Source organism: Cucumis melo, chromosome 10, assembly GCF_025177605.1.
Source record: "Cucumis melo cultivar AY chromosome 10, USDA_Cmelo_AY_1.0, whole genome shotgun sequence".
NCBI lineage: Eukaryota > Viridiplantae > Streptophyta > Magnoliopsida > Cucurbitales > Cucurbitaceae > Cucumis > Cucumis melo.
In genome coordinates this window covers 4,820,309-4,843,957 of record NC_066866.1, presented here as the reverse complement: position 1 = coordinate 4,843,957, position 23,649 = coordinate 4,820,309, and the positions used below count along the sequence as shown (strand labels likewise).

Here is a 23,649-nt window from a genome sequence, read left to right as displayed (position 1 = left end):
CCCATCTACATTCTAATTCTTACACCAAGAGGGTTATCTTTTAGAGAGATTCCTTTTAAGAGTTGGTTTTGTCGGTCTCCATCATATACAATGTTTTTATTATTATTAATTTTTTCATTTCAATGATAGGGAAATTCCTATACTACATAAAATTAATTAGCTAATTTCCACAAATTTTTTTAGATTTTAGAATATATATAATAATCTTTCGATCCTCATTTGTATGAAATTCAGTTTTAATATCTAACATGTTCACATAAATATGGATATAGAAAAATCTCAAGTAATTATAATTATGCTTTTAATTATTTATGAATCACATTTGAATTTTAAAAATCCTTAAAACCCTAATAACATCCCATTGAAGGCTTCTTTGTCGGATTCTCTTCTTGGTTTGAGACTTCATAAAGTATACTCGAATTAATCTATTTATCATTTAAAAATTTTTCCTATATTTATATGTACAAACAAACTACTATCAGTAGTTTTTGGCATGCAAACTTCATCTTTAGAAATCGAAAACTCGATCTTATGATTGTTTTTTATTGGAAAAAAAATTCATTAACATGTTAATTTTTTCTATTTTCGAAGAAAACCCTCAAAATTAATTAGTTTAATTAGCATCTTAAAGCTTTTGATTATGTATTCCAATTAAGTACATAACGGTTTGATTCTTTTTAGAGATTATATTTCAATCTTAGAGATGAAATTACCTTATTTGACTATGAATTTGGCTGACATACCTTTTTGGCTACATCATATTATATTTATTGAACGTGTAGTTGATAACTTTTATTTATATAAATCATGTAAAAAAGGAAATTACAATGACATTGAAACAATTTTTTTTTTTTTTTTTTTTTTTTTGGCAAAGGGAAACGAAAAACCAACACAACATTCTGTGTCAATTTCTTAAACACAAAGAAGATATGAAGATCAAACCCTAAGTTAAAGTTTGAGTGTTAAATCAAGTTCATGGTTTTCTGTTTCCACATGATGATCCATCTTCAACACCGGTGGCTCGGAATTACGATCCAAACTCGGTATTGAAATCGTTCCATCTTCTTCAAATCTTCTCGTTGATTCATTTGCATTTATAGCGGTTGACAATCGAAACCCACCGTTGTGAGCTTGAATTCCCTCCATCTTTAGTCTTTCAAATGTCAATAACTTTGAATTATTATTATTATTATTATTAGTATTCACGATCACCGGCCGAGAAGCCCAACCGCCGTCGACTCCAGCGTGGAACTGTAGCGTAGGAGACCCCAGCCACCGATACGAAGACGGTTTGTGAATCATTGAATCCATTCGTATTCCAAGCGATTTCCCGAGCGACGATCCGTAGAGTGGATGAGGCGAGAGGGAAGAATATGGACTGTAGTACGACGCCAAGTACGATGGCCCGGCAACGACATTGGCACCGCTACCGAGTTCCATTCCTTGACGGCGCTTGGCCATGGCTCTTTCTTGCTTATGTGCATTTTGGTGGCCTCCTAGGGCTTGAGAGGTGGAAAATTCCCTCTTGCAAAAGTTGCATGAAAAAACCCTACCTTTTGAATTTGAAGATAATTCATTTGATGTATGACCTTGAGAAGAAGATGAATTATTCCCCGCTGTCGTTGCCGGTACCGGTGTCATCGTCCTCTCCGCCGCCGTGCCATTACCGGAATTATTCTCATTGTTAGATAGCTTGAGATCCAACAACAGCCGTGAGTTCGACTCCTGCGACTGTCGATCCTCACTGCTGATTTCATCGGTGGCGACAACCATCTCCATCTTCATCGTCGCCATTGGTCTGTCACTGCTGCCACCGCCGTCCGACGTAGCGGAGATACTTGAAGCTTCAGAAGGGGAATTTTGTTTACTTTTTCCAGTTTCAGCCATACCCAACCAAAAAAAATAATTAAAAAAACCTTCAAAAACAAAAAAAAAATTGGGACTTAATTCTTCTTCTTCTTCTTCTTCTTCGTTCTTTCAAAAGTGTGAAAGAAAATTGAAAGAGAGGAATTGGATTTTATATTTCTGGTTGAAATTAATGCAATGAGATTTGCAATTAAGGAAATAAATCTCGAGTAGAAGTTATTACCATGCAAATAATATTATAAAATAAGATATTTTTTAAATTATTGTTATTATTATTATTATTATTATTATTTTTTTTTTTTTTTTCCAAAAGGCATGGAGCTGAGATGAATTATTATTTTAAAAATTCAAACTCTTTTTTTTTTTTTTTTTTGAAATAATAATTTAAAAGTAAGATCAAAACATAGAATCTGCCACTAAAGAAAAAGATTGATGAGTTTGATCTGAAAAAGGCATGAGATAAAACAACATCTCATCTCATTGATTAAACTTTCCTAATTAAAAACGATCATGTGGGGGAGATTTTTATTAATTTTCATTTTTCTTTTTAGTTTGAAAATTTTGTGTTTATGTTCTTTTTGTTAATTATTATTACTGCATATGTTAGGGATATGGTCATGGAGACGCATTCAATTTACTTTCCTTAAACAAACATATATGAATCTTAATCCACCTCTAAACTTATAATTATATCAATTTAAACCTTGAAATTTTGAGGTTTTATCGATTTAAACTTCAAAATAGTAGTTTTGTCATATCAATTTAAACATTGAATTTTTACAAATCCATCAAATTAAACCCCAAACTTACATAAATATTTCATGAGTTAGTATCCAAATAAAACATAGGAAAGAGTTTAAATTAATACAAGATTAAACTAAAACACTTACAAAAGTTTAGGATTTAAATTGATACAATCACTATATGTATATGTATGTGGCAAATTGATATTTTTCATAATATTGAAAATCCATTTTTAAATATAGTAAAATAAACTAAAATATTTACAATATGGAGCAAAATTTTGGATTCTATCCATGATAGGTACCGATAGACTCCTATTACTTGTTTATCAATATGATTGATATTTATCAGTGTCTATAGATATTTATCATTGATAGAATCTGAAATTTTACTATATTTTGTAAATATTTTGTCAAGTTTATCATATTTTACATTTCCCCTATTACAAATTGAATTGTCAATTAATATAGTCACACACCTTTCAAAAAGTATATATACACTAAACTTATAATTTCACCATAATTATGTTAAATCATATATAATATTCTTCAGTATTCAACAGGTTATTTCCTAACCATATTCTATTTTAAATATATTCTTTTTAAAAAAATTAAGATGTTTTATTTTCCATATCATTGTTTTATATATATATGTATGTGTGTGTATTATAATTAATTAGTTTGTAAAATATTCTTTTAAAGTTATAACGTTCTTTAAAAATCATAATATACATTCCATGTTTCATAAATGATTTTATTTTTAGTTTTTTGAGTTCTAATTCTTAAAAAAAAAAAACATATATTATAGAGAGATCTTAAGTAATAAGAATGGAAGACCCTAATGAAAGATATCATCAAAAACATTATTATCATAATTAAGCCTTCCCATGCACAAAAAATTTGAAAAATTTTGAACTTTTTTACAATAATTATGATCATAATCACAATTACTAGCTGGCTCTTTCCATTAAATTTTTCTACCCCTTTTTGATTCTATAACTGATCCTTTTGGTCAATTTGATTATTTAACCAAACTTATATAATGATTATTCAGTTTTGCAGTTACTAAAACTTCTATATGATCTTTAATTAATTAATTAATTTTAAACACAAATTATGATTTATGTATAAAGTATAAACTTAATCAATTAGGCCAGTTGTAATGATCTTCAACTTCCCTAATACAAACCACACTCTTTGTTAAGTCCACAGTTTTCATTTTCATAGATTAATATCTTTCATTTTCTATATATATATATATATATATATATATATATATATATATCTACTCTACCAACTTTAATAATAACTGTTTTCTATTGGCCATATATATATATAGATAGAGTATGTCCATAAGTATTTGAGCAAATTAGACATGCTTGGACTAATTTCACGGGACAACTTATTTATTGGAATCGAAATTATCTTAACATTTTATCAAGGTCATGTCATTTTATTTAATTACCACAAGATCGACCTATAGTGATTAATATTTCTTTATTTATTGGGATCGATGAAGATTATGTTAGTATTATCTTTTTTTATGGTCAATTACATATCAGTTTTAATGTAAACAAGGTTTAAAATGTTGACATTATTAAAAATGTGAAGATCATGGAGGAAAATATCAATGAAAAAACTACTTAAAATAATAAATAAATTTGTAACATTTTTATTCACTAGTCCAAAAACGTACTTATTATTTTTACTATTTTATTGTTAGAAACATTTTGTTGCATTATTCTTTTATATTGTCGATTTTTCAATGGTATAATGAGAATATTGACTTGACCCTTATGTTGAAGTTGAATCAATAAACAAGTACTAGAAAATATCGATCAAAATGTTAATAACAAAATTATAAAGATAAACCTTCGTTAAAAAAATAGTCGTCTCTTTCCATTCTCTCTTTACATACATACATGGAAAAAATCAAATTGAACCACACAAACAATAATAATGAGTTCGAATATTCATACAATAAAATTGAAATAAGTCAAAAAATAATATGTAAGACGAGATTTTTTTTCTTGAAAATATTCAATATTTTGAAAAAACATGTGGTAAAAAGACTAGTAATAATAAAAACCATTTTAGGTTAATTATAAAAAGATCCAAATACCTAAATTAAAAGGTTCAAATTAGGGTTATTTGTGTGTATTTTTTTCCTTTTAGTTAGTTTATACGTCTCCTTCTTCCGCTGATCTAATTATGGAATATGCTTAAATTAAAGAAAGTTTGATTTGGGTCCAATTAAGTTTGATTTGGTTCCAATTATTTTTTTCTTTATTTGATATATATTAAGGTGAGATAATTAATTATGTCAACTTAAATCCAATGTTATTGTTTCTATGTACCAAATTTGATAGCAATGAATTGAATGGCCAAATATGATAAACTTCAAACAAGTTGATGTTTTGAAAGCTAAATTAATATAGTTATTTTTTTTTTTCTTTGTTTAATAACAAAACGTGAATTAAATATATTTGAATTTTCGACTTTCTATTTTTAAAAAAAAAAAAATTGATTATATATGTTAATTAGACTAACTTACATTCACTTCCAAAAAAAATATCTAATTATAAAAATATATTTTATTGTCCCTTTTAGCAATTGAAATTGTGGATTTGGTTAAACTATATATTTGGTTTTTGAATTTTGAAAATTATAAATTTGGATACTCGTTTGTGATATTTCTTTAAACTCTTGGATACTATATTTAAGATTTCTTTAAACAAATTTTATATTTGCATTTAGTAAATTAAATATTTTAATTTTTAATTTAAAAAATTTGAAGATCTGTTGGCAACGTAATTAAGTTTGGGAATATTATCAATTAAACACTTTTGAAAATTTTGAAATAGGTTAAATATAGATATTAAAATTTAAAAACTAAACATATAATTTAATCAATGATCAGTTTCAATTAGCATTATATTCGAAGGAAATTCATTGCAACTCTTCGTATAGAAAGAATAGTTCACAACCTTTCACAAAAGAGTTAGAAAGAGATAAGGATAGGAATGAATTTTATTTATATGGTAGATGTAATGAATATGCTAAGTTCATAAACAATACACATGGAACAATGAGAGTATATTACAAATTACTTAATTAATAAACAAGGATAAGGTCATAAATCTATACTTTCCGTTATCTATAATTTTATTCATAAAAAAAAAACTATATAACGAAATAATTATTATATGTTCGTTTTATCCTTTTAGATTTTTGACTGAGTTTGCTTTAGATTAGTATCTCGATCAACAAGTCAACAATTTTACCCGTGAAACTTGAAATCCCAATAAAAGGACCGGGCGCTACTAAAAGTAAATTTGAGGAGTAAAATTGTTAAGTTTGACGACTTATGAACTCAAATGTAAACTAAACTCAACCTCATTTTATTTATTACCTTTGATTTATTTTACTTTCAGTTGAAGCTGTAATAATAGTTATTCCCTTAATTATAAGTAGTCTTTCAACACGTGTGTAGCATGTGACTCTTTTTAGCTTGTTCAATAGATATTGAAAATGTGATCAAGTGATAATAGAATTCAACAAATTTAATTTCAAAAAATACAAAAGATACATTATTGTTATTATTAAAATTATTTGATATGAGTTTATCGAAGAAAAAAATTGTTTCTATGAAAAGTATTCCAAAAGGAAAGTGAGACAAGTGGAACCCTATTGATTTGCAATGGAGCAGAGGTATCAAGTTGTCTAGCGAACTCCGTCGGCCCCTATTCAAACCCTAGTAGAATCCTAGAGCATGCCAGATCAGTTGTCAGCAGAGGCTAAACATTTGAGGGATTTCAGAAAATACAACCCTAAGACATTTGACGGATCCTTGGAAGACCCCACCAAGGCTCAGATGTTGTTGATTTTTGTGGAGACCAACTTTCGATATATGAGGTACCCTAACGACCAGGAGGTTTAGTGTACCGTATTCTTGTTGACGGACAAAGGCATCGCCTGGTGGGAGACTACAAAGAGGATGTTGGGTGATGATGTGAATCAGATCGCCTAGAAGCAGTTCAATAAGAATTTCTATGCAAAATTCTTCAAGGCGATATGACTGTGGAGCAGTATGATGCAGAATTTAATATGATGTCCCGCTTTGCTCCTGAGATGGTAGCAACTAAGGCTGTCAGCGCCGACAAGTTTGTTAGAGGTCTCAGGGTTTCGTTCAAGCCTTCAGGCCAGCCACCCACGCTGACACACTATGTCTAGTAGTGGATATGAGTTTACATGAAAGGGCTGACCCATCCATGACTGCAGGGAAAGGGTCAACCTCAGGTTAGAAGAGGAAGGTTGATTGTAGCCTACCGTAGCACCACAGAGGAATATGAGGTCAGTTTGTATTTTTCAGCAGCATCGCCAGGAGATTGCTGAAGCAGGTAAGACCTTTAAAGAACTACCTACCTGTCATAGCTGTGAGAGGTCTCATGAACGACGTTGCTTAGCAGGAAGTGGAGTATGTTATAAATGCAAGCAACCAGGGCAAATAGCTGACTTTTACCCTCAGAAACTATTCAGGCCTGCCTCGAACCAGACTTCCACTTCACAGCAAAGAAGAGTATTTTTCACTACTCGTCAAGAAGCCAAGCTAGCGGACACAGTGGTGACAGGTACACTCCCAATCTTGGGCTGGGGCACTTCGCATTTGTGTTGTTTGACTTTGGGTCTTCTCACTCTTTTATATCCTCAATATTTGTTCAGCATATGTGTTTAAAGGTAGAATCCTTAAGTAGTATGTTATCAGTTTCTACTCAATCTAGAGAAATCATGTTTTCAAAAGAAAAGATAAAAGCATGTCAAATAGAAATAGTGAACCATGTGTTAGATGTAACCTTGTTAGTTTTAAACATGTGAGACTTTGATGTAATTTTAGGCATGGATTGGCTATCTGCTAGTAATGCAATTTTAGACTATTCCAACAAGAAGGTAGTTTTTAATCCTTTTTCAGCGGCTAGTTTCAAGTATAAGGGGGCAGGAATTATGGTCCTACCCAAAGTTATCTCAGCTAAACTAATAAGCTACTCAACCAGACTCAACCAGGGTACTTGGGGTATCTTGGCTAGCGTAAAACTAAAATTTTAATACTTTTCTAAGAAAGAAAAATAAAACTGTATATCTTTTTTAATCTCTACAAAATCTCACTAATACAAAAATAATAAAGTTGTGAAAATTTTAAAATAAAGACAAATAGGTGTTATAAAGGGGAGTTATGAGGGTTGAAATGGGATAAGGGGGAATAGGCCTCTTGTGCTAACCCTCTCCCCAAGCAAAGAGTGGGGGATTATGATAACTCCAATCCTTCATAAACTCTCCTCAAACAAGTCCTTAATGTTTAATGTATTCTATATGATACAATGCCATTAAAAAATAATCTTGGAATCAATATTAAATTCTTGAATTATAAAAAAAATAATTGCTTTTTAACAAAACATGCTACTTACATTATAAGAACTATACATTTTTTTTGTTTCAAAATTTATATCATTTCTTATTATTGTAGGAAGAAGAATGTACTCATTCAAGAAAACGTGAAAACATATATTGGAGGAAAGAGATTAGTATATGCGCTTGAGATAATTTTTTAAAATCTATTGTTGACGTTTAAAATCAAATTAAAAATTATTTTTTCAAATATAACAATACATATATTTATATTTAACTTTTTAATAGGAAAGTTGTCAAAAATAGAAAATTTGACAAAATATTTACACTTCATAAAAAATCAACTATAATGAATTTTACCTTTTAATGGTTTTATTCTATAGAGTATAAATAGTTTGTCAATTTTTCTATTGTAAAAAAATCCCTTTATTAAAGCAATTACTTTATAATTTATCCCAGAAAAAAGAGAAAAAAGAAAAACTTAAATGTGATTATCTATTATGTGGTAGCACATTATACATCAAAAAACTAATTTTGGAGAAAAGAGTTCGTGTAGAAAAAAAAACAAATAGACATACAAGATTTTTATAGATAAAAAGGTACACATAGGTGATTCTATTTAATTTCTAAGAGTTAGAGTAATGTTGTTAAATCATCGAAAATGTCAAACTTTTCAATTTTAAAATTTATTAGAATTTATTTTAAAACCATAAATTTGTTATGACTTTTTAATATTATTGGATAAAGCTATTCAAATTCTAAAACTTCTAAAAATCTAAAATTAATTAAATTAAAAAATTTTATTATAACAATACATATGTATATTCATAATCATAGTTTTTTGTTGCGACTTATGAGTGTGAAAAGAAGAAGAGAATTAGATATTTAAATACTAAAAAAATTCAAGGGAGAGGAAATTGAAAGATCGAAGAGTTAATAAGAGTGAAAACTACGCGAATAGTTGGGAGATAAAAGATTGAGAGAAAGATGAAAAGAATGGACGAGAAAAGAGAAGTTTTAATAAGAAAATTAGTTTAGAAAAAAAGTGAATTTTGTTTAGTCGTACGGAAAGTTATTTTCTGATATTGAGAGAGAAATAAAGGAATGAAAGAATAATAAATATATTAATTAATTTAATTTAACAATTAATTACGTTAATTTTTAAAACATTTATCTTCATTCATGCTTTTATATATATTATAGATTATTTAAATGAGCAACGACTCTAACGAGAGAATTATTATTCACTCTTTGATAATTCGGTAGATTAAATTGTTATAACATTACCAAAATAGAAGAAAAATAATGCAAGTAGAAATGAATTAAAAAATTTAAAAACAAAAATAGGTATATGAAACATATTGTTTTAAATTTTAAGAACTTAGACCATATACAGACTTATGAACTCAATGCTAGAAACACAATGATACCACAACTCATACGAAACAACTCTACTCTCCAAATAAAGAGATATGAACTCTACACATTCTATCTCAACCTAAGGCTGCAAACAACTCCCAAGATTGTTATTTAGAATAGCAAAAGAATTACAGTCAAATTGGGGATGGTATGTTCAAATCTCCTCCACTTAAAAGACAAAGCGGAAGGTTTATCTAGAAGTCTCATGTCTCTCATCTCACAGTATGAATGAACAAAACCACCTCTCACTATTTCAAGATCATTGGATTCCAAAATTAGTGTACTAACTTACAAAAAATCAAACAAAAAGTAAAAGATTAGGAAGGGAAAAATAAAAACAGCTCCAATTTCTAGTTTAACATGTCTAAGAAGGAAATATACACTGCCTTAATTTGGGAAGAAAAACACAACACAACTCTCCCACCTTAAAACACAACACACAGAGAGATCTTGAAAAGCTCAAGAAGCAGTGTTCTTTGAAACAGAACAGTAACCTCACTAACAACAAAATTGCTCTCCCTCATGATCCTCAAATTTAGACTTTAAGAACATTTTAACTTACAACTTTCCAATCCTATGAAACAGATTTGGTTTCGGATGCGTCATTGCCCCGGTATATATCCATCAGATTTGGGATTTCATCCAAATGCTTAACAACATTGTTCTGCACAAATTCTCTCTCCCCTTGCGTAAACCACCAAGCAAGAGCAATCTTTTTGTTCTTGAGGAGATTTTTCACCTTCAAAACCTCAAGAACTTTGTACCTCGGTCGGAGCCGCTTGTCGACTGAATACTTGAAAAACACAGGGTAAGAAATTACGGTTCCTGGATCCAACTTTGCAGTGTTGAAACAGAAATCTGCAACATCCCTCATTTTCTTCTCTGAACAACCTAAATAATTTGGATCTTTCTTAAATGCTGTAAAAATCTCCTTCTCAGACCATCCTAAACTCTTCATAACAGTTACTTTCTTCTTCCAAGTTGAATCACTCATTGAAAGCCTTACAAAAACTGCATAAGCAAACATGCGAGCCTTTGGTTCAATGCCTAATTCTTTAACCGCTTTCACTGCATTAATCATTATATCAACCTTTCGCGTAATAGTTCTAGGCTTCCATGCAATCATTCTCGCTATATTCCTAGAAGGTACTCCTTCACTGGCCAAAATATCAATGTTAGATTTCAAATTACCCTTCAAATCACAAACTAGAAGGCTTGGATAACGACAAATAGCAGCAGTTACTTGTTCATCCGATTCAAGAATTTCCTTTATGAAAAAAAATGATGGTTTCAACTGAGAATCTAAGCTGCTGCCAAGAACCCATGGGGTTGATAGAATAAACTTAGGAAGTAAAGGTCCGACGAGCCCGATTTCCTGGAGGAACTCAAATCTAGGCTTCAGATTTTTGGATACTTTGGATTGAAGGATCGAAGGTCGCCTCGAGACCAAATTGGCGATCTGTGTGTTCTCGAATCCATGTGATTTCAAGAAATCGATAACAGCTCCGTACTGCTGGGTGTTTTTTTCATCGAACTGGAGCTTTCGACCGGCGGAAGTAGGAGATCCTGAAGAAAGGCCGCATGAATTTGTGAGGAATTGGATGGTAGAAACAGAGGGCAAAGGCAATGTAGAAGTAGAAACGGTGTTGAGAGAACGATTTTGGAAGAAATGTAGAAGAAAAGAGGAGGAAATTTTGGACATTGTGGGGTTTGAATGAAGAAATTGAAGAAAGGGTTGTGATTAGGGTTTTGAGCTCCACGAACATTAACAGTGTGGGAACCGGAAAACCCAACACCCATTGACGTCTCATTTTGAATTCGTTGCTCACAAATTTAAGCGTTTTCGTTATATATAATTATAATATAAAATAAATGAATATTAAAAAATTTGAAAATATAATCTCTTTTATAGAATACTAATAAACAAAAAATTATAGTTTTAACTTAACAACTTTCAACAATTATTTTAATATTTTAATATTTATATTCTTTTTATATTCTCATTGAAATAATAGATAACTCGAATATATATTTGAATTTGATTTGTTGTACAATTATGAAATATCAAGACTAATATTTCTTGCTTTACACATTTTATTGTCTTTACGTATACTTTATAAATTTCAACCATATTTACATTGTTTTAAAAAAATTAAAGTATAAGTCACTCATCTATTTAATTACAAAAATAGTTTTGAAAAAAAATTAAATGAAGAAAAAAACATGAACAAGATTTTCATGGTTACATTAAAAAAATTCTCAATATTACGTGACTTAAACATAAAGAGCATAGACATGTATATGTCAACCACGAAGTTGGTGATTCAAGTTTCCCCAACTTCTATTGTGTACTACAAAGAAACCCATAAGTGAAGGAATATACACAAGCATACTTTTATATACAAAAAAAAAAAAAAAGGCAACAAAATAGAAAAAAATTAAAAGAGAATAGAAAAACATGATTTGATTTCTTCTTTACCCTTAGCATTTTGTTGTGACTTGTGAAAATGAATGAAAAAATTGGGTATTTATACTCAAAGATTTTAAAATGAAGAATTTAAAAGGTGGCAAAAGATACAAAGAAGTTAATATGAGATAAGAGAATGTGAATAGTTGGGAGATGGAAGATTAATGGAGAGAGGAATATGAATGAATTTAATAAATTTAAATGACATAATTAATCGGAGAAAAAAATTTAAAATTTTGAGAAAAGTTATAATAAGGAATGAAAAGTTAACAAAATGTAATTTCAATGTGAAAATGACTACAAACATTAAATATATGTAAATGACAAAATTAACAAAAACATGAATTAAGTATATTTGAATTTTCAATTTTCTATAAAAAGAATGATTATATATGTTAATTACGACTAAGTTACATTCACTTCCACAAATAATTTAAAATTTCGTACAAGAAAATATCATATCTACAAAAATGTATACTATTGTCCCTTTTAACGAATTTGAATTATGGATTTCGTTAAACTATATATAAATTTAATCAAACTTTGTATCCATTTGGTTTTTGAATTTTTAAAATTATAAATTTGGTTATTGATTTGTGATATTTTTTTAAACTCTAATTGGATCAACTATATTTAAGATTTTTTTAAACAAATTTTATATTTATATCTCATTTAATTTTTAATTTTAAAAAAATTAAAGACCTATTGGCAACATAATTAAGTTCGGAATATTATCGATTAAACACTTCCGAAAATTTTGAAATTGGTTAAATATGGATATCAAAATATAAAAACTAAACCTGTAATTTAATCGATGAGTTTCAATGAGTATTGTATTCAAAGGAAATTCATTTCAACCCTTTATATAGAAAGAATAGTTCACAACCTTTCACAAAAAATAGTCGAAAGAGATAAAGATAGGAATGAATTTTATTATATGGTAGATGTAATGAATGTGTTAAGTTTATATATTACAAATTAATTAATAAACAAGGATAAGGTCATAAATCTATACTTATCATCTATAATCGTACTCATAAAAACTGTATAACAAAATAATTATTACATGTTCGTTTTATCTTTTTAGATTTTTGAATGAGTTTGATTTAGATTTGTATCTCGATCAATGAATCAAGAATTTTACTCGTGAAATTTGAAATTCCAATAAAAGGACCAAGCGCTACTAAAAGCAAATTTAAGGAGTAAAATTGTTAAGTTTGACAACTTATGAATTCAAATGTAAACTTAACCCTCGTTTTATATATTACCTTTGGTTTATTTTACCTTCCGTCTTTTAATATTTGATTAATGGATAAGTACAATTTCCCAAATCATCTTGAAAAAATAGTAAACGTGTAATTTGTCCCGTTATGACTAATAGGGTTGAAGTGGTTATACGACGAATAGTGTTTGTTCCATGCATTGCTGTAATTTTTAAATACTTCATTTTTTCCCAAATTTTTAAGAACTTTGTTTATTTTTACGATCCTCAAAAGTTACAAAAACCACCATTGTTATTCTCTCTAAAGCTTACAATCTTCATTCTTTTCACCTTGTCTTTGAGATAACTTTTCATTGTATTTTGAGAATTAATTATTGTGACCTTAAAATTATATACTCACTTTTTTAGATAGTTGTTCTTTTGTGTAATTTAAGACTTCAACATATTAGTGATGGTTCGATACTAACCCGTGGAAAGGTTTGGGTTTGCTCTTGAACCCAAAAAAAAGAAGTAAGTAGCGGTTCGAATCTAATATGTAGAAAGAGTCAAAAAATCTCCAAGATGTAGATTGAGAATGTGGATGTAAGTCGAGTTTGACTCTTCTTCTTTAACTCTTTTCTAATTATTTTTGCATTTAATTTTAGTTACATATTCTTATTGGTTGAGTTTGATTGCATACACAATTTCATACTTTTTACCAATCTTGTTATTTAACATAATTTATCTTTTTTTATTCAAAATTTATCTAATTAGTTTAAGTAAGGCTTATTTGTTAAAAAGATGATTCTTTTTAATGTATATCCATTAAACAAATTTAATATATTTATTTATTTTTATAAATCAGATTAGTAAGTAATTCCAGTTATAGAAAGTCATTTAAAAAAAATTCTTCTCGATTTTAAGTTTTGTTTTGCTTAAAAAAATCAGCCGTTCATTCGGTAACTTTCTATTTTCTCTTTTTTATTATTAAAATTATTTTTTTTTACAATTTTTTATAATATTTATTAAAATAAAATTGAAATTTCTAATTAAATTTTAATTCTAAAAATGAAAACCGTCTTTTAATTTTTTTTTTCTGTAGTTTCTCAAATTTTGATTCCATAAAACAATAGTAAAAAACAATATATGCAAATAATGTTTATCTAACTTAATTTTAATTTTAGAAGATAAATTAAAAAATCTTATTTGATTAATCATTTTGTTATTTTTGAAATTAAGTCCTGTTTCTTGACTACCAGAATGAAATTAATAACCAAAATTTAAAAAATAATAAAAACAAGTTTTTAACAACTCTATTTTTCTTCAAATTTCAGTTTAATTTTTTAAAATATCTGTAAAGTAGTTAACTAGTCAAAAAAATGTTCCCAAGCAAAAATAAAAACTAAATTATTATTTGCATGAAAGAATCTAAATCTTCTAAAAAATTAATTTTATAAAATTAATTTTCATAAGTTGTCCACCCTCTACTAATATTTTAAAATATAATAAAAAAATGAAACTAAAACTAAAATTTTAATACTTTTACAAGAAGAAAAAATAAAAATGTATATTTCTTTTAATCTCTATAAAATCTAGTTGATACAAAAATAATAAAGTTTTGAAAATGTTAAATAGAGGCAAAGGAGTGTTGAGGGGGTGAAATGGGAAAGGGGGATTAGTGTCTAAGAAGGAAATATACACTGCCTTAATTTGGGAAGAAAAACAACACAACTCTCCCACCTTAAAACACAACACACAAAGAGATCTTGAAAAGCTCAAGAAGCAGTGTTCTTTGAAACAGAACAGTAGCCTCACTAACAACAAAATTGCTCTCCCTCGTGATCCTCAAATTTAGACTTTATGAACATTTTAACTTACAACTTTCCAATCCTATGAAACATATTTGGTTTCAGATGCGTCATTGCCCCGGTATATATCCATCAGATTTGGGATTTCATCCAAATGCTTAACAACATTCTTCTCCACAAATTCTCTCTCCCCTTGCACAAACCACCCAGCAAGAGCAACCTTTTTGTTCTTGAGGAGATTTTTCACCTTCAAAACCTCGAGAACTTTGTACCTCAGTCGGAGCCGCTTGTTGACCGACAACTTGAAGAACACAGGGTAAGAAATTACGGTTCCAGGATCCAACTTTGCAGTGTTGAAACAGAAATCTGTAACATTCCTCATTTTCTCCTCTGAACAAGCTAAACAAAGTGGATATCTCCTAAATGCTGTAAAAATCTCCTTCTCAGACCATCCTAAACTCTTCATAACATTTATTTTCTTATTCCAAGTTGAATCACTCATTCCAATCCTTGCTTTAAGTGCATCAACAAACATACCCGACTTTGGTTCAAAGCCCAATTCTTTAACCATTTTCACTACTTGAATCATTCTATCAACCTTTTGCATTATAATTCTAGGATTCGATACAATCAATTTTGCTATAGTCCTCGAAGGTACTCCTTCACTGACTAAAACATCAGCGTTAGGTTTTAAAACACCCTTAAAATCATAAGTTAGAAGCAACGAATAACGAAGAATAGCAGCAGTTACTTGTTCATCCGATTCAAGAATTTCCTTCAAGAAAAGAATTAATGGTTTCAAATGAGAATCTAAGCTACACAGAATAACCCCAGGGTTTGTTAGAATTAGCTTAGGAAGTAAAGAACCGACGAACCCGATTTCCTGGAAGAACTCAAATTTAGGCTTCAGATTGTTGGATACTCTGGATTGAAGGATCGAAGGTCGCCTCGAGACCAAATTGGCGATCTGTGTATTCTCGAATCCATGTGATTTCAAGAAATCGATAACGGCTCCGTACTGCTGGATGTGTTTTTCATCGAACTGGAGCTTTCGACCGGCGGAAGTAGGAGATCCCGAAGAAAGGCCACATGAATTTGTGAGGAATTGGATAGTAGAGACAGAGGGCAAAGGCAATGTAGAAGTAGAAACGGTGTTGAGAAAACGATTATGGAAGAAATGTAGAAGAAAAGAGGAGGAAATTTTGGACATTATGGGGTTAGAATGAAGAAATTGAAGAAAGGGTTGTGGTTAGGGTTTTGAGCTCCACGAACATCAACGGTGTGGGAACCGGAAAACCAAAAACACATTAACGTCTCATTTTTCGTAGCTCACAAATTTGGGCGTCTTCGTTATACATATAATATAAAATAAATGTGAATATTCAAAAACTTGAAAATATAATCTCTTTTACAAAATATTATATACATATAGATATAGATATGAGTATTAAAAATTCCTAAAATAATAAAATATATTTTTTATTAATGATAATGTTAATGGTTTTACACATTGATCTCAGTTAATGTTTTAAAGTAGGAAATGAAAAGCCAAGAAGAAAATTGTAAACAAATTCTAATTATTGTATGATTAAATTAGAATTTGTGAGGAATATGTGAAAGAAAAAAAATTAAATTATAATACGTTAAAACAAATAGTCTCTCCTTGCACATATAATATAGATGAAACCTTGGAAATAGCAAAATCTCGATAGAAAAAAAAATAGCAAATCTCAAAATTATTTTAATTTATAGCAAAACTACCTGTCATATGAATTTTTCTAATTTTTTGGTTCGAATTTATCCCTCCACAAAGGTCAATTGTTCACATATAAATACAATATATATGTTAGAGATCAAAAAATCAAACAAAATATCACATATCGTGAATACATTCAAAATACACTCAAAATCTTAAGTAAATAAAAAAATAATATGTTGTTGTAAAAGAATGAACTAACAATCCTTATGACTTTAGTTTCGACGTTCCCTAATTATTAAGATTCAAAATCAGATAATTAATAAATTTGTATGTTTCATATTATTTATAAAAATATATATATATTAAATAATACATACTATAAATTTTTAATAACAATTTCAATCTACATCATCCCTTAAAATACATAAACAATACATAAATTTTATACATAAACAATTTCCACCCTATTTTAACGGTTAGTTTTAATTCAAATTTGTAACAGTATTTTTTAATCCAAATTTTATACCTCAATTTTAGATTGTTATTTTGAATTCCTAAAATCATGTCAAAGATAATGGTTAATCACATTTTTTATTTTTAAAATTATTTATGATAATTGTTCACACGAGATTTCAGGAGAAATTTAATTCGTGGAATCGAACTTTGTATTGATTTATGTATTGCGGATACAATCTCTAATATTTACTCCTTTGATTCTTTCTCTCGGATACAAAAAGTAAAATTTAAAACTTCGTGATCTTCAATCTTCAAGAAGTTGTAACTACAAGTCAATTCAAGCTTCAATCTTCTGGAATTCAAGGAAAGTTTGATCTTCCAAGTCTTCGATCTTTCAGAAGGTTGATTTTGAGGTTGATGATAACTTGCACGTCTTGAGAGTCTTTAGAAGTTTTTGTCTTCAATTCTTCAGAGCTTCGATTCTTCTCTTCCATCCAAGGTCCCCTCAAGATGAATGAGAAGGTCTCTATTTATAGAGAATCTCGATGGGCTTTAGGTGGGCTTGGGCCCATTTGCTTGTTGGGCGGGCTTAGGCCTGGGCCCATTTGCTTGTTGGGCGGGCTTAAGCCTGGGCCCATCTGCTTGTTGGGTTTGGGCTTGGACCCATCTGCTTGTTGGGCTTGAACTTGGACCTGTTTTCTTGACAGGCTTAGGCTCGGACCAATTTGCTCGATCGGTTTGGGCTTGGATCCATTTGCTTGGTGGGCTCGAACTCGACCCACTTATTTGCGCAAGCTCGGGTCCATTATTTCTTTGGCCCAATTTTTTTTAGGACCTTGAACTAGGTTGGGTATGAGAAAACTTGACTACCTAAATCCAATCAAATTATAATTATCTCAATTTTGCTGTGATGATGTGGCGTGATTTAATTGGTCAAAATTTCCTGTTCAACAAATGCCCCCTTTTCGAGATTTGTACACGTGTATGGGTGGATGAATCTCGAAAATGATAAGCTGAAACAAAAAATACAAGTGATCTTGTTCTTGACTTTTGCTCCAGTTAATATGTCGAATTAATCAAACTATGCGTTTGGACATAAGTTTGATTAAAAATGAAGTTTTGATACAGCCCAATATCAAGTTTGTAGTGAATTTTGATTTTAATTCACAATTTATTTATTTATTTTGGAATATAGCCAAAACTTGAATGAAATTGAACTTTTTCTTTTTTACCAATGAATTTAATGGAAGAATTGAGACTTAACATTTATAAAATTGGAATATTGCCAATTCATCAAAATATGAATTTAAGTCAAAGTTTTTTTTTTTTTTTTTTTTTTTTTTGCATATTCTCTTAATTTGAATTTTTAGCGAATTGGGATAAAATTTGAAAAGTTTGCCATTTTTTTTTACTTCATTTCAAATCCATTTATGATTTGGGATAAAATTTAAACATTTTTTTTTAATAGATGAGAAAAGAAAATCGGGGGATTTTTTTTTTCCAAGATTTGAGGTTTTTTTTTTTTTTTTTTTTTTAAGGTTTAATTATGAAGAGGATATGGGAGGGATAAGACTTGAAATTTTTTTAATTTTTTTAACGCTTTTAAAAAAAACATAATGTCATTTTTTTTTCTTAATTAATCTTTAAAAAAAACAATAGAGGAGTTTTTTTTTTTTTTTTTATTTAATAAAGGAAAAGAATAGAGGAGGTTAGGAATTCTCTCCTATAATCTCACCTAATCTAACTATTTGTTAAGAAGATTTTTATTTAGTTTGCTGAGAAAAGATTTGATTTGCTACCTTCCATCCTTTATAAATAGGGAAGAAGCTTGCAAACAAAATTCACACCAATTCATCTTCTCTAACTTTTTTCATCGCATATGTGTTTGATCCTCCAATTCTTTTTCTTTATTTGGGAGAGAAAAAAAAATCCGATGTGCTTCTTTTTTTTTTTTCATGATTTGGAAGAAGAGGTGATAGATGAAAAAAAAAACAGATTTTTTTTTTCATTCAATTGGTAAGAAAGAGCACAGATGAAGAAGAAAAAGGAGACAGAGAAGAGAGAAAAAACACCCTTTTTTTTTTTAATTTTGGAGAGATTTCTTTTCTTTTCCTTTTCTTTTTTTTTTCTTTTCTTATTTCTTTTTTTTTCCTTCTATTTCTTTTCTTTCCTTTTCTATATATATATATATATTTTTTTTTCTTTTTCATTTTTTGTTTTTTTTTTCTTACTTCTTTTTTTTTTCAATTACTTTTTCCCCTTTTTTTTTTTCACGTTTTCATCTTTTTTTTTTTTTTCAATATACATATATGTTTTTTTTTTTTTTTACATTTTTACTCCTTTTAGTTTAGTTTTGTTTTTCTTTGTTTACTTTTATTTCATATTCATTTTTTTTTCTTCCTGTCCTTTTTTTTTTTAACTTTTTTTTGTTTTTTTTTTGTTTTTGTTTTTTTTAGAAAAAGTTTTCTTTTCTCTTTTTTTTTAAATCGTTTTGTTCTAACATTTTTTTTTCAAGTTTTTTTTAGTTACTTTCTTTTTAAAACTTTTTTTTTCTTTTCTTGTTTTTTTTTTCTCTCTCTCTTTTTTTTTTTATGCGGCAGATGTAGTTCTTTTTTTTTTTTTTCTTTTTTTATCGTTTTCCTTTTCTTTTATTACCGTTTATCTTTTTCCATTTTTCTTTCCCTTTTTTTTTTTTATTATCTTTTTCTTGTTCTTTTTTTTTCATTTTTTTTTCAATTTTTTCAATTTTTTTTTATTATCTTTTTCTTTCTTTCTTTTTTTTTTCTACAATTTTGTTAAAAAGAAAAGTCAACCATTTTGTCCCCATTTTTCCAAACTTTTTCTTTTGCAATTTTTTTTTTACCCCAATGTTTTTTAACAATTTTTTTTTTTACTTACTTACCCTTCTTTTTCATAGGAGTGAAGCTAAACCTTTTTTTTTCCACAAATTCTTTTTTCATACGAGTGAAGTGTGTAGATGATGTGCTTGAACAAATTTGAGGATCGAGATGCCGCTTGAACAAATTTGAGGATGGATTGCCGCTTGAACAAATTTGAGGATGATTGTTCTATCGACTACACCGCATGGAGACGATGATGATTGTTCTATCGACTACACTGCATGGAGACGACGATGATTTTTCTATCGACTACACTGCATGGAGACGACGATGATTTTTCTATCGACTACACCGCATGGAGACGACGATGATTGTTCTATCGACTACACCGCATGGAGACGACGAGGATTGTTCTATCGACTACACCGCATGGAGACGACGACGATTGTTCTATCGACTACACCGCATGGAGACGACGACGATTGTTCTATCGACTACACCGCATGGAGACGACGACGATTGTTCTATCGACTACACCGCATGGAGACGACGACGATTGTTCTATCGACTACACCGCATGGAGACGACGACGATTGTTCTATCGACTACACCGCATGGAGACGACGACGATTGTTCTATCGACTACACCGCATGGAGACGACGACGATTGTTCTATCGACTACACCGCATGGAGACGACGACGATTGTTCTATCGACTACACCGCATGGAGACGACGATGATTGTTCTATAGACGATGATGATTTATCGAGTGTGCCGCATTGAAGATGGAGTTGATGATGATTTCGCTGCGCTGCCTTGAAGATGAAGATGATGATGGTTTCGCTGCACTGCTTTGAAGATGAAGATGATGATGAAGATCCTCTCGGCAACATATGTGAGATGAAGATGATGATGAAGATCCTCTCGGCTGCAACATATGTGAGATGAAGATGATGATGAAGATCCTCTCGGCTGCAACATTTGTGATATGAAGATGATGATGAAGATCCTCTCGGCTGCAACATTTGTGAGATGAAGATGATGATGAAGATCCTCTCGGCTGCAACATTTGTGAGATGAAGATGATGATGAAGATCCTCTCGGCTGCAACATTTGTGAGATGAAGATGATGATGAAGATCCTCTCGACTGCAACATTTGTGAGATGAAGATGATGATGAAGATTCTCTCGACTGCAACATATGTGAGATGAAGATGATGATGAAGATCCTCTCGGCTGCAACATATGTGAGATGAAGATGATGATGAAAATCCTCTCGGCTGCAACATATGTGAGATGAAGATGATGATGAAGATCCTCTCGGCTGCAACATATGTGAGATGAAGATGATGATGAAGATCCTCTCGGCTGCAACATATGTGAGATGAAGATGATGATGAAGATCCTCTCGGCTGCAACATATGTGAGATGAAGATGATGATGAAGATCCTCTCGACTGCAATATATGTGAGATGAAGATGATGATGAAGATCCTCTCAGCTGCAACATATGTGAGAAGATGAACATGCTGATGAAGATCCTCTCAGTTGCAACATATGTGAGAAGATGAAAATGATGGTGAAGATCCTCTCGGCTACAACATATGTGAGAAGATGAAAATGAGATAATGATCCTCTCGACTGCAACATATGTGAGAAGATGAAAATGATGATGATGATCCTCTCGGCTGCAACATATATGAGAAGATGAAGATGATGATCCTCTCGGCTGCAACATATGTGAGAAGATGAAGATGATGATTTTCTCGGCTGCAACATTTGTGAGAAGATGAAGTTGATGATTTCCTCCGCTACAACACATTGAAGATGAAGATGATGATCCTCTCTGTTGCAACACATTGAAGATGATGATGATGGTGAAGATCCTCCCAGCTGCAACATATTTGAAGGGACGACCTTCTCGACAGCAACATATTTGAGACGACGACATCCTCGGCTGCAATATATATGAGACGACGACTTTCTCGGCTACAATATACTTGAGACAAAAATCTTTTTGGCTGCAACATATTTGAGACGACGATCTTCTCGGTTGTAACATATTTGAGACGATGATCTTCTCTGCTTCAACATATTTAAGAACGGCAATCTTCTGAGCTGCAACATATTTTAGGGGACGACCTTCTCGACGATAATATATTTGAGACGACGACATCCTCGGCTGCAACATATATGAGACGACGACCTTTTTGGCTGCAACGTATTTGAGACGACGATCTTCTCGGTTGTAATATATTTGAGACGATGATCTTCTCTGCTACAACATATTTAAGAACGATAATCTTCTCAGCTGCAACATATTTGAGACGATGATCTTCTTGGTTGTAACATATTTGAGACGACGATCTTCTCAGCTGCAACATATTTAAGAACGACAATCTTCTCAGCTGCAACATATTTGAGGGGACAACCTCCTCGGCGACAACATATTTGAGACAACGACATCCTCGGCTGCAATATATATGAGACGAGGACTTTCTGGGTTACACGAGACAACGACATTCTCAGCTACAATATACTTGAGATAAAAATCTTTTTGGCTGCAACATATTTGAGACGACGATCTTCTCGGTTGTAACATATTTGAGACGATGATCTTCTCTGCTGCAACATATTTAAGAACAACAATCTTCTCAGCTGCAACATATTTGAGGGGACGACCTTCTCGACGGCAACATATTTGAGACGACGACATCCTCGGCTACAATATATATAAGACGACGACTTTCTCGGCTACAATATACTTGAGACAAAAATCTTTTTGGCTGCAACATATTTGAGACGACGATCTTCTCGATTGTAACATATTTGAGATGACGATCTTCTCAGCTGCAACATATTTAAGAACGACAATCTTCTCAGCTGCATCATATTTGAGGGGACGACCTCCTCGGCTGCAATATATATGAGACGACGACTTTCTCGGCTACAATATACTTGAGACAAAAATCTTTTTGACTGCAACATATTTGAGACGACGATCTTCTCAGCTGCAACATATTTAAGAGCGACAATCTTCTCAGCTGCAACATATTTGAGGGGACGACCTCCTCGACGGCAACATATTTGAGATGACTACTTTCTCGGCTACAATATACTTGAGACAAAAATCTTTTTGGCTGCAACATATTTGAGATGATGAAGATGAAGATCCTCTCGGCTGCAACACATGGGAGAAGATGAAGATGAAGATCCTCTTGGGCACAACACATGGAAAGATCCTTGTTTGCAACATATCAAAGAGGAGTAGAGTTCGCTGGTCAACATTTTGGAGAAGAGGCGAAACCGCACCTTACGAAGGTAAACAATTAAATATCTCTGTTGTCACAAAAGAGGCCACAGAGGCGCTAGCTACGGTTCAAAAGAGCCTGAACGCTACACGCGAAGAATTTAAGAACTTCAAGTGGAGGCTTTAACTTTGCCCCCTTTGCCCCCATTCTTTTTTTTTTCTTTAGTTGTATTCTTGTAAATACAAGAATTTGTTGAATGGTGATGAGAATGTTCTTATTCTGGTGTGACTGCTCCTAAATTTCATTTTATACTGTTTACGCATCATTTACTATGCGCTTACATCATCACAATGAAGAATAATATTTTTTTTTTACGTGCGACTGAACTTAAAGTGAATTTTAAGCTGCCTACGTACCCTTTTTATAACATAGAGATCAAGTCATAACGTAGTTCAATTTTTTTTTCTCCGCCATTCACCTTTTAAGCTCTTGTGGG

The 23,649-nt window shown here is 30.7% G+C and overlaps 3 protein-coding genes across 3 annotated transcripts; all 3 read right to left on the bottom strand.

Annotated features, from left to right (window-relative positions):
• Positions 1-948: 948 nt before the first annotated feature.
• Positions 949-1,887, bottom strand: LOC103489537 (zinc finger protein 1-like). The gene has a single exon (XM_008448771.1). The coding sequence runs from the start codon at positions 1,885-1,887 to the stop codon at positions 949-951; it is 939 nt and encodes a 312-aa protein (XP_008446993.1).
• Positions 1,888-9,748: 7,861 nt separating this feature from the next.
• On the bottom strand, positions 9,749-16,251 carry LOC127151462 (transcription termination factor MTERF6, chloroplastic/mitochondrial-like). Its single transcript, XM_051091315.1, has 2 exons — positions 14,840-16,251; positions 9,749-9,855 (listed from the first exon to the last, which is right to left on the bottom strand). The coding sequence occupies exon 1, from the start codon at positions 16,115-16,117 to the stop codon at positions 14,990-14,992; it is 1,128 nt and encodes a 375-aa protein (XP_050947272.1). The 5' UTR covers positions 16,118-16,251; the 3' UTR covers positions 9,749-9,855; positions 14,840-14,989.
• On the bottom strand, positions 10,006-11,133 carry LOC127151354 (transcription termination factor MTERF4, chloroplastic-like). Its single transcript, XM_051090887.1, has one exon. The coding sequence runs from the start codon at positions 11,131-11,133 to the stop codon at positions 10,006-10,008; it is 1,128 nt and encodes a 375-aa protein (XP_050946844.1).
• Positions 16,252-23,649: the final 7,398 nt, after the last annotated feature.